Below are 11,829 nucleotides of genomic sequence, written 5' to 3' on the forward strand. Positions count from 1 at the left end.
ACACAACCCGCCTGCAGCACCGCACATGTAGAGGAAACAAAACGAGGCCCTCTCGCACAACAACCACGCGACAAAGACGCCTCTGTCCTCGTCCTTCTTCGTATCTTACCATTTTCGCGACAGCTCTTTTCAGCGAGATGGCCTGTTCGACGGCCTCCTCCGGGCCCAGCGCCTGGAGTTTCCACAGTGTCTTCTTCTTTGGAAGGCTCTTTTCCAGTCGCTCAAGGACCTCGACTTTGTCCTCTTCGATCGTCCAAAGGCCTGCTGCAACGTGCCTGAAGAACCCGAGTTGCTCGCGCTCGTCCTTGGGAATTCCAGGGAAGCTGTCTCCTTCTTCGCCGGCGTGCTCCTCTGTCAGGCGGCGCCCTGCAGCCAGTTCAGGCGCGAGGAGATCAACTAGCTGCCTCAGAGAGACATCCAGACTGAGGGGCCACGCCCTCAGCAGTCGACGCAGAAGTGCATCCTCTTCGGAAACCCGCGCGAGCACCTCCAGCACCACTTTCCCCACTTGTGTGCCGGTGCACTGCGGTCGCGCTGGCGCATGCACTGCCAGAAGCGGCACGCCACCCGCGGCGGCTGACATCGCGTGGGATGAGTCGCCACAGCTGTGAAGGCCCTCTCCGTCGCCCGGAGCAGTCCAGCCAGGAGGACCAGGGCCGGCCGAGTGCGTATGCCAGATGCCGGTGCCTCCTGCCTCGAGGGCGCCCAGCGGATCCGCTATCCACGCACCGAGTTGGGTTCGCTCGCCCTGCCGCGAGGACGTAGCCGCCCCCAAAAACAGCGACCCCCACATGGTGCTGTGCGGAGAGACGCTGCTCGGGGCGGTTGCCTCCGCCGACGTGACGCCTTCGAGGCACGAGACTCCGAAAAGAGTCGCAGCCTCTTCGCTGCCTGCACACGGAGACCAGGAGAGCCCGCCGGCGCCGCCGACGGACCGGGTCAGCGAAAGCTGCGCTGCGAGCCGCGTTCGCCAGCCTCTCTGTCGCGCGTAGCTGTAGGGCGGGCGAGGCAAGCCGGCCTCGGGCTGGTGAATGAAAGAGCCCGGAAGCGGGCGCGAGCCCGAGCCGCCCTGCGCCGCACTGCGGACAGCCGCTGACGGAGCTGCGAGAACGGCAGTGATGTTTTCTAGCCCCAGAACTACCCAAGCCAAGTCCTGCAGAGTCCGAGAAGCGCACAGCGCCTCCTCGAGACCACTCAAGTTTTGCGATAGAGACCGACAAAGCTGCCGACGCGGCGCAGACGGAAGTTCAGCACCGCTTTCGCCTGCATCTGCCAGCAACAAAGGCATGTACGGGTTCCCGCGCCCGCTCGCGGCAGACGACGGGGAGTCTTCCGCCGACGTCGCATCTCCCACAAGGACGCGGAGGAGACGCACACACCTCTGAGTCGCGACCCGCAGCGCCTCGCAGTCCGCCGCTCTCGTGACCGCCTCGACCACGCCCTCTGCAGAGGAGATCGCGTCTGCCAAGACTTCCACCAGCCCCACCTGGCCGTCGCGGGAGGGCTCGCCGCTTTCAGGCCCGCTTGCGGCCGCCTGGAACGCCGGCTGAGAGGGGCCAGAGACAGCGAAGCTGACTGAGGGAAGGCCCTGAGGGGACTCTCCTTCGCCGGACATGGAGGGCGACGCGCCCCCCGGGCCTCGCGACCGGTCTCGACTCGCATGCGCAAGGGACGGTGCTGCCGCCGGGGAAGCTGGACGGGGACCGGACACTGAGGCATCTGCAAGGTTTCGTTTTCGGTCCTGAAACTCCTGAAGCAAGAAACCGGCGACCTCTCGAAGAAGTCCTCGTACCACTCCACAGCTCACAAGGCCTGCGTGCGGCGCACAGTCAGCAGCCACAGCAGCGAAAGCACTGGCACCATCGGACTGGAGGCGTGCCGAGGTTGCAGGCGAAAAGGAGCGTCCGGAGCCCAGGAGCGGCCTGTCTTCCCCATCGTTTCCATGACTCGCTGTCGGTCGATCGCTCGCTCCAGGCAGCTCACATCCCCTCCCCGTCGCAGAGCGGGATGAGACACGCGAGGCGAAGGCGTCTGCGCGCTGCGAGTGAACGCCAAGCTCCCCGACTGGAGATGAGGAGCCCCGCCCCTCTGCGTGCGCATGTGTCGATTCCTCCTCGTCATCTGTGAGCCATGGCTTTTTCCTGTTTGCTTCCTTCTTTGGAGTCAACAACGTAGCAGACGAAGAAGGCCGACTCGGCGGGCTGCCCTCGCCTCTTCTGCCGAGAGCCTCATCGTCGTTTGCCTTCAATGGCAACCCTGGCGTTCGAGACAAGGCGTGGAGAATGAGTCTCCTTCCAACGCCTCCCTTTACGCTTCCGCCGCCCCAGCATTCACCATCGATATCAAAGCTCTCCAGAATGGCACCCGCGCCCAAAACGGGATCGGACTCGCGGGGTGACAAGAAGATGCGACCCAGTTCTTCTTCCGAGGAGACATGGGAGCCCGCCGCTTGACTCGCGCGGCTCGTCTCCAAGCTCGTCGCGGACGGCGAAAAGGAAAGAGATGAGGACGAACTTGTGGAGTCTTTCCATGAGGTATATGATGCATTTTCCTCCACCTCGCGCCTGCGCAGGCCAGCGCCGGTGCCCGGGTGGTTGGAGGGGGACGGCAGCGGAAGAGCCACGACGGGGAGACAGTTCGCGAGGAGACCGAACCAACGTCCCGAGGCGGGAGGGCTGAGCTCGGTGAACCCGCAGTCTTGCTGGTCAGGACTGGATGCTAACGGGCGCGCAGAAAACCGAACCTGAGGACCTCCAGAGCCCCCGCTCCACGCTGACGTCCTCGCAGCATCTGCATTTTGGTCAGCTGTTCCCGGAACGGAGAAGCACGAGTTCTTCAGCACCCGCGTCGTCCCCAATGGCGGGCCGTTGCTCTGATAAAGGGACATCCAGCTGCCGAGGAAGCGGTAGAGTTGATGACTCGCGGATGAATCAGCTTCGTCTCCCTCCTCAGACGGGGTTGCCGGTATCCAGTCGCCGGTCTTGGTGACCGAGAGAAGCAGATCGTGTCTCAGGGCATCTTCATGCTCATCCCCTCTCCCTCCGCTTCTTCTGGCCTCTAGAAGCAGGTCAAGAGGCCTCAAGCCATCGTCATTCTTGCCCTCAGGATCGGCGCCCAACTGAAGAAGCAGGCGAGCCATGTCCACGCAGTTGTACCAGTCCTCTCGTGACGCGACGAGCGTCGCCGGTTTCGGCTTCGCCTCTCTCCTACCCGCCGCAACGCCTCCACTCGCTGTCGTCGCGAGGCCGCCGCCGGCCTGTCGATGGCCCGCCGGAGCGGTGGGTGCCGGGGTCGCTCCTCCAGCCGCACCCCCGCGGCCTCCCGCGGCTCGCGGGCCCTCTGCCTCTGAAGGGAACCCATGTGGGCTTTGCTGCGGCGCCGAGGCCTGCAGCCCCGCAGGAAGCGGCGTCCGCGTCGCTTCCACCTGCGAGCCACGAACGCCCGCCAGGCTTCCGAACGACACCTCCGCGCTTCGGAGAGAGGACGGCGAAGACTGTTGCATCGAGTGGGGGGCTCCTCTCCCCGAACCGGGCGCCAGAGTCGGGGGCAAAGCCAGGTCGTCGAGCGCAAGCGCCTGGAGGCACACGCGATGAAGCGCGGTGTTCCCCCGACTATCCCGCTTGTTCACGTTCGCGCCGTACACGCACACGAAGCGCGCGACGAGGGCGGCGTGGCCGGTCTCTGCGGCCGTCATCAGGGGCGTCTCGCCTTCGGCCGGCAGCGGACCACTCCCGGCAGGTGTGACTGCGCGCAGAGCCGACACCGGCGTCGTGCCGTCCGGTGTGCAGCCTCCCTCCTCAATCAGCAGACGCACGCACTCTTCGTTCCCCGCGACGACGGCGAGCCAGAGCGGGCTCTCGTCCAAGGCTTCGTCCGGACCCGGGAAGGTCGGCCGCGTCGCAGAGATGAAGGGTTGGCGATGACGCCTGCACGAACCCGAAAAGGCCGAAGACAGCAGCGGCGGGAGGCGGCTGCCTGGCGGAAGTGTGCCCAGGAAAGACGCCTCCACAGCGCTCATACTCGCTGAGCAAGGGCTGGCGAGAAGATCCACCTCCTCCAGGAGACCCGGGTGCAGCGCGATGAACTTGGCGACCAGGTGAGGCAGGCCTTCCTTCAGGCCGCGGTACAGCAAGGTGACACCGGCGCCCTCTTTGTCGTGGTCAGACGGCATTCTATAGAAGGACGACGTGCCCCATTTCGGGGTGCGAGGAAGGGCCGGTGACCCATCCTCTGCGCTGCCGCTGTCCTGGAGCCCCAGAGAAGAGACAACTGCGGAGCCGTGGGACGCGCCGCCCCGTGGACGAGCCGAGGCACACACAAACTCGCGCCGTGTCCCTGAGCGCGAATGGACGTCTGAACTCGTGCTCGACGTTGTGGCGAGGGAGCGACTGCCGACCGCGGAAAACGGAGAGGAATGAAGAGACCTTCGTTGGGCGGTTGCCTCCCGCAGGGAGCCTTTCGCCGACGACGCAAAGAAGTGGTCGAGCGTGTCCCTGGCTTTTCGTCTCTCTCCAAGGCGGTAGAATCGATCGAAGTTGAAGCCAAACTCGTAGTTGCCGTTCCGGAAGAAGAGCAGAGCAGGAATTGCAGGAACGAATTCAATCGCTACAACGTCTCCATCGTTGAAACCCGGGCACGGAACCTGTGTCTCGCGCCACGAAGGCAGAGGCGCAGTGCCCTCCGGCCCGCCACCCCGCTGCAGGCTCGGCGTTGAGAGTGATGGGGTCGACGCATCCGCCACTTCGTGTTCCCCGCCCTGGCAGCGTGCTGCTTGCAAAGCCCTTTCTCTTCGTTTGTAGAAGAGACGGAGCTCGGGCACGGTGGGGATATCCCACGGGCAGATCAGCCGGCCGTCACTGACCCAGAGCCATCTGCAACAGCCCCACACGACGCCAACGGCGAGAGGGGTAGCGAACGAGTCAGCTTCCGGAGTTGGGATGTGGCTGCGCTCTGCCGTTTCAGCGCTGGAGCACCCGATCAGTCTGTGCGTGCTAGACGCGACGCGGCACTTGAAAGAAAACGGCAAGGCCGGATGAACGGCGTCGCCCAGCCACGGGGCCCCCACGACCGCAGGACCCGCGGGGACAACTACCCCCGGAACCAAAGACCTCGACCGGGCAGGACGCGAGGCCTCGCCCTCTCGCTGTCCCCCTAGCTGCTCTTCGCGTGAAAGCGGCCGCCGGAACATGCTCGCGGAGAAGTCCACGCGCGCCGATTGCGACGCGCCAACAGCGCCTGTCGCCATATGGCGACTACCAGAAACCTGAAAGAACGGCGAGACCGCGGGCGCGATGAACTGCGTGGCAGACGCGCCGTGCCGACTCTCTCCGGCCTCGGCTTGCTCCATACATCCCCGGCGTGGCGCCTGCGGACCCAGGACGGTGCCTGTCGTCTGCGAGGAGGCTGCGCTGCCGCCTAGACTCTCGGACTCAGGGGCATCGTCTCTGGCCCCTCCCGCAAAGAGCGTCAGTGCCAAAGAGGCCTGCAGCCCTTCGGGACCGGAAACGCCAGCAGCCGCCTGCGAACGCGACGCAGTTGAATCAAGCGCCCTGCCTCCAGCCTGAGGCAGCAGGAGTTGAGCGTTCGCCGCTTCCACCCACTTCCACAGCCCGTAAGACCCGAAGGAAACTGGGCCTCCTTTGGGAGGCGCGACGGAGGGGCCGCTGCGGACACGAAGATCTGGAGACACCAGGATCCAAATAGGCCCGCTGGGCTCCAGAGACTCCTCCCGCTTCACGGGCGCCAGGGCTAGAGCGGGATCCCCCTGCGCGGCGCGGGTGCATGTCTGGCAGCTGCTACCGGCCGCAGGCGAAAAAGACGAAAACGACAGCAGAGCTCCTGATTCTTGCTCCCCAAGTGACCCAGAGGAGGAGGCGGGGGTGATCGCTGTCGGCTGCGGAAGGGCGCCGGAGTCGCCGTGTGTGGTTCTGGCCCTGCTGGAGTGCGTCAGCAACGTCCCCTGCAACGTTGACGCCGAACTGGCTCCTTCTGTGACGGGCGACGGAGAAGAATGCGTCACCTGAGAAGGTTGCGTCGAGACGAAAACAAGGTCGCCGCACGCATGCACTCGTACGCCTTCTAAAGCATCAGCCAGCTGCGAGGTTGGCATCGGCATGGTGCCATCCAGCAGCATGAGACCCGCGGGGCGTGGAATGCCCTGCAGCGCCCCCGTAGACTTGGGCTCGCCTTCCTTCTCGTCAGCTGCACCGCCGAGGCCCCGGTCTCCCAAGTGGGAGACTCGACTGTCCCCAGCCATTCCAGCTGCCCATTGCGCGGCACGCGCCACAGGCGGCGGCTCGAATCGGTAGAACAGTTCGTTGAGGGGGACGGTGAGGACAGGTGTGCAAGATGTCGGCCGGGACCTGCTGGCGGAGGCGAGAGAAGATGGAGCACGAGACCCTGCTGCCTGCGGCGGCCTGAACGAGACAGCGAGACTCGTCTCTGACCAGAACGAAGCGGCAGCGGGCACTGACGAGAGCCCCTCCACTGTCTTCTTCTTGGGAGAGGACGACACAACCATAACAGGAAGAAGTGCGGAGCACCACGGCGGAAGCGTCTGGCACGCGACAACAGCTCCGTCAACGATCCAAGTGACGTGGCGACCAGCTGTCACAAGCGAGACTTGAACGCCTCCACGCGTGGCGGGTTGCGAGGTTCCATCCCGTTGTCGCCTGCGCATACGCCTTGACGAGGACCCGGTGTCTCTCTCGTGTCTGTGGGGTGCCGTGTGGCTGCTGTGGGCGCCTGAAACCAGATCGCGCAACAAACCTGCGGCCGTTGGGGCCATGGTTCCCTGGAGACACCACTGGCGATTCGGGAGGTGAACGCGCGTGTTGCAGTCTCTCGGGACTCGTCTCAGGCTCTGAAGACCCTCTCGCTCCGGGCGATTCGCGTCCCCATTCGCTTCAGGCAACGCCGACGCGTGGCAAGAAGCCGTGAACCCGGAGCTAACAGTCTTGGAGGCAAGTTGGAGCAGAGCAGCTTGAGATGATCCGTCCCAGTCTCCACGCGCCAGGCATTCAACGTCGGTCCTCGATCGCACGGCCACAACGCCCACGTACACGCGCCCCAGGGGCCACGCCGCCGCCGCAACAGCGACCGGGTCGTCCCACGAGAGCCAGCCAGCCGCAGGCGAGGCGGCGCCGGAGGCTCCCCGGCCCTGGCCGCTGATCTCCTGAGCAGGCTCCGAGGAGACCGAACCGGAGGGGGGACCGCGGAGAGAGAAAAACAGATCACAGCGACCTCGAGACGTCCCGCAGATCAGCGGGAGAGCCGAAAACGCGTAGGAGACCCTCGCTGCATGTGCATGCAGATTTCGAAGAGTGACGTACGAACGCGCTCGCCGCGCGGGCACAGCCGCGAGGCTGCATGCGATCGCCCGTTCTCTCTTCTCCTCTCCGGCTTCTTCCCTTTCTTCGTCCTCGCCTCCTGCATCTTTTGTCGGGGCGGCGCTCCCCAGCACCTCTTCGCCGTGGGCTGAGGTGATGCTGTGTCTCCGAGACCCTGTTCCATGGCGAACAGCCGTCGCAGCGGTCGTCGCGCCGCGTTCCTGAGTCACACTGTCGCTCAGAGCGCTGCCCGCAGTGAAGTCCCACAGCCGCCTCGAAGCTGCGCAGCCAGAATGCGCTGCAGAAACCACCAGACCGGCCTCGATGTCCGCAAGGATGTGGCGGAACAGAGGGTCCGCTGCAACGAGGAGCTTCGGCGTCCGTCGAGCAGCGGGGCCTCCAGTGAAGACATCTTCTCCCGTTTCCCAGAACGCACAGGAGGCACCCGTGGCGCGTCCGTGGCGCCTGCTGCAGCCCGCACCGTCGTCTTCGTCTCCCGCAAGATCCACTGCGAGCGTGAGCGCCGTTCCGCGGCACGCCGCGATGCGCCCGATACCCGGGAGCGCGAGGACGTGGTCCCGCAGCGCGCAGGCCTCAGGGATCGGGTGGGTTGCTTGCACGAAGGCGGTGGGGAAGATGGAGAACTCAGCGTCCTTCGCGCCGTTCTGTCCTCCTTCCGTGACGCCCTCTCCAATTGCCGCGCGCCAGTCCTCTCCCCTCTGCAGGGGCTCCTCCGCCCCCACGGCGCCGTCCTCCTCCTCCTGAGGCCGGTACGCGCCACTCCCGCGGGCCAAGGGGGGGCGTTCCACGTCGCTGGCGTCGCTTGAGTTCTTCCCGCTGTCCCCTCCTGCGGCGGCGAAGTTCGCCTCCGACGCGCTCTCCCCGGCTCTGGTCGCCGCACGGAGCAGCGCGCTTCGCTCCTCAAACGCATCGTCGGCAGGCAGGCACGCGGCCACCGCCACTCGTTCGCTGACTGACACGTAGTCCACGAGGTCCACGAACGGCGGCGCGTGTCTCAGAGCGAGCCAGGAGAGGCTCTCGCCCAGCAGAGGCACGTTGCGGATGACCACGCAGGCGCACGCGAGGTAGTGGGCAAGAAAGCCCGCGTGGGTTCGATAGCGCACATGCTGGCGGGAGAAATCCGCCCCCGTGAAGCAGTCGACGCTCGCCGCTTTCCAGCTATTGGGTTTTTCCAAGTGCTCCACGAGCGAGGCCCCGCAGTAGGTCAAGCAGTCTTGATAGCGCTGCAGCAGCTCTTGAAGCAACCGCTCGCGCCGGACTGCCTCCGCCCACTGCGATTTGAGGCGGTCTCCTCCCTGCCCTCGCATTCGGCTACCGCAGAGGGCCAGGGCAACCGAGTGATTTCGGGTGACCTCTGCTGGAGCGTCGCCGCAGTTTCCTCCCGTTTCATGACAGCGTCCTTCGCCGAGGCCGTGTGTGCTGGGCGCATGGTCCGACCGCCCTCCGTCCGCAGTCCTTCGCCGTCCCGCCGCTTTCTCGCTTCGCCCTGGCTCCTCTATGCGTCTGCGAGTTCCTCGCCGCAGTCCCCGGTCCTCACCAGCGGCTCTGTCGAGATCGGAGCAAACCCGCATGTCCGCCCGGATGTGGCGCGCGACCATCCAGGAGGTCATGCGGGCAGCGTCGAGGCCGAGCTTCATCGGCAGATTCGAGCCGTTGCAGAGAAGAGCAAAGAGGCCACTCCACGCCAGCGGGGTCACGAGGCCCCTTCTGAGCGGTCCTGGGCACAGGGGATGCCGAATGAACGTGTCTATCAGCCAGTGTGCGACGTACACCGACGGGGCAAGGGCGCAGTACTTGGGTGACTTCCGCGTCCGCGCTTTGTTCCCCAGAACTTGTCCCACAGAGCCGACCAGGTGAAACAACTGCTCGGTCTGCAGGAGGCGATACAATCGCAAGAGCGCCCGTGAATTCTTCCAAGACGTCGCTGCGCGGTAAAACACGCGCTGCCAGCCGAAGAGAGGATCTGCAAGCGCGCTGTAGCGGTCGATCTCGGCGAAGAGCGACTTGCGCTTGTCGCTTTCAGTATGTGACGAGTCCTCTGGAAGCGTCAACTGGTACCGGTATTTGTGCCAGTAGTCGGGGGCGTTGTCGTCTTTCTCGCGCGAAATGAAGTAGATGCAAATGCGAAACAGGCGGAGAACGCTGAGAGCTTCTGGGAGCGCCGCGCCGGTGCCCACGTCGTCCACCGTGCGCGGCCGGTAGGGCGGCGCCTGAGACGCGTGAGCGCGGGGCTTGATTCCGCGCAGGAGCCGGTTGCTGAAGAGGTCAGGCACGAAACCCGCGAGGCTGCAGAGAAGATGCAGGAAGTCCTTTCGAATCGCCCACCGCGCCGGAGACTCGTCGAGGCGCGCGGCGATACGTCGAGTCCAGAAAGGCGACGACCCTTCCAAGTTGAAGACGCGCACGTCCGGAGCCTCCTCAGTGAACATCTGTCCGTCCTGTTGCTCAGGCATGAGGAAAAAGAGCCGATTGGCGGGAAACGGCGCCGACGAAGCAAGAATTTCTTCTGTCTTCCTCGCTGACCGTGCTGCTTTGCGAGGCTCCCGCACGCCTTCTCGTGTTTGCCTCCTGCCGTCCTTCTTGCCGCGCCCATCCGCCTCTCCGGTGTGGCCCCCTGTCCGTCTGTGGGCCTCCGGTCGTCCTCTCTCCACCGCGGTCTCCTCTTCATGGGCGCGCCGCGCTTCCGCGTAGCTCTGCGACGCTTCAGACGTGCTCCCTTTCCTCTTGACGTCCAGTCGGGTCTTCTTGTCGCCTGTGCCGGCCTCAGTCTCGGCGCTTGAGCGCCGATGCCGGCTGCCCGGGGCCCGCTGCGTCTCAGCTTCCCTGCAGACGGCGTTTTCCGCCAGCGTGTGCCAGGCCTCGTTGACGCGGAACAGCCACCGCCACACGACAGGGACCTCCTCAACCGCGATGACGGGCTGAGCGAGAGTCATGGGGCTCCCGAGGCTATCCATCCGGAGGACCTCTTCAGGGACGCCGGCAAGCCGCGCAATCTCACCGAGGCGCAGGAGCTGAGGCACGCGTCCCGTCGCGTCCTCGCCGGATGCCGTCGCGGAGACCGTCTCCCCCTGAGACGCTCGGGGCTGAGCGGCGGGCGCTGCCGCCGCGGCTTCTGAATCCGTCGACGCAGCAAAGCCAGCCGGCGGCGAAGCATCATCCACCGAGGGATGGTGGGTGGGCGCGGGACCGCCAGGCTCCGCGGCAGAAGGGTTGGGGAGCTCATCAGACGAAGAAAAAGAAAACAAGTGGCAGTTGCCCGCGAAGAATTCAGCGTACCCCGACGAGGACGACACCCAGGACGAGACGGACGCGGCTGGGTCGTCGAGGGAAGACGCTGACAGCGGTTCTCTCTCCTCCTTGTGAGGGTCCCGGTCCCGCAGCGCCTCCAGGCCGGCGCCGCTTCTTCCTCCAGACGAGGGGCGGCGCACGCTTCGGCGGCTGCTTCGCATGAGCGCGATGACCTCCCCCTCCGTCGGCCGCTCCAACACTGGCGAGTAGAGGCCTGCAGAGACGAGACAGAAGGTCTGCACAACGTCCAGCAGGCCCTCGAAGACGTCGCCCATGTTTTGCATTCCCGGCAGTCCCCCCTCGGCGGGACACAGGAAACCCGCGTCGCCAGCGAGGCTGAGGTCCGCACCTCCTGTTCCGCTTCCAAGCGACTTCCCCTCTGGAAACCGTGCGAGGAGAGCGCGCACGAGCAAGCAGCCGACGAGAATCGCTTTGCTTCCAAGAGCCAAGACCAGGGAATGAACGGTTTGCTCCTCTGTCGAGCGGGCCGTCAGATGGCCATTCAGAGCCAGCTCTCTGAGTGCCGCCTCCACAGGCGGAGACCGCAGCAGGCCGACTAGCTGCGCCAGCAGATGAAGACACTCCGAGGGACGGAGGCCAAAGACCACCGACTCTCGGAGATTGGAGAGCCCCACAAGCCACGGAAGCCACGCCTCGCGCTGCCTCTTTTGAGCAGCCGGCGACAAACCTCCCTCTCCTGTTCGCCCCCCGGTCGCATCCCCAGGCGGGTTCCGCCCCTTCGCCCGGTTTCCCGCGTCGCCGTCCTCTGCGGACTCCACAAGCAAAGCCGCCAGGTCCCCCTCGTCTGTATCGTCGACAGCGCAGCCCAGAACGGCCAACGCCGACAGAGCACTGCAACAAGCTGCGACCGCTTGAGGGGGCAGGGGGATATCTGGTGCGCCCGCATCTCTCAGCTCGAGCGGTGCAAGGAATGGGGAGCGGCAGGCGCTGCCCTGTACGGTAGACAGAGCAGAGGAAGTCGAAGCCCGCCGCCGGCGTGATACCGACTCGGGGGACACGAACGGGATTGACAAGCCCGCAGAGAGAGGCGGGATGAAGCCTCGGAGCCCATCGCTGCTGGTGCCGCTCCTAGATCGCATCCGCGAGCTCGAGTAGCGGCGGACTGAACTCCGTGCGGCGTCTTGGACGATATCCGCTCCGGTCTGAAACGGCGAGCAAAACACCGGCCGGC

At 65.4% G+C, this 11,829-nt stretch overlaps 1 protein-coding gene across 1 annotated transcript in view; it reads right to left on the bottom strand.

The window, feature by feature from the left end:
- BESB_023190 (uncharacterized protein) overlaps positions 1-11,829 on the bottom strand; it is a gene marked incomplete at both ends in the record, with an annotated part of 38,178 nt that overhangs the window by 5,178 nt on the left and 21,171 nt on the right. The window contains one exon of the mRNA XM_029361021.1: positions 110-11,800. Within this exon, the coding sequence (XP_029215836.1) occupies positions 110-11,800 (11,691 nt within the window). The remainder of the gene's footprint in view (positions 1-109; positions 11,801-11,829) is intronic.

This window comes from Besnoitia besnoiti, chromosome XII (assembly GCF_002563875.1).
Source record: "Besnoitia besnoiti strain Bb-Ger1 chromosome XII, whole genome shotgun sequence".
In the NCBI taxonomy this organism is placed as follows: domain Eukaryota; phylum Apicomplexa; class Conoidasida; order Eucoccidiorida; family Sarcocystidae; genus Besnoitia; species Besnoitia besnoiti.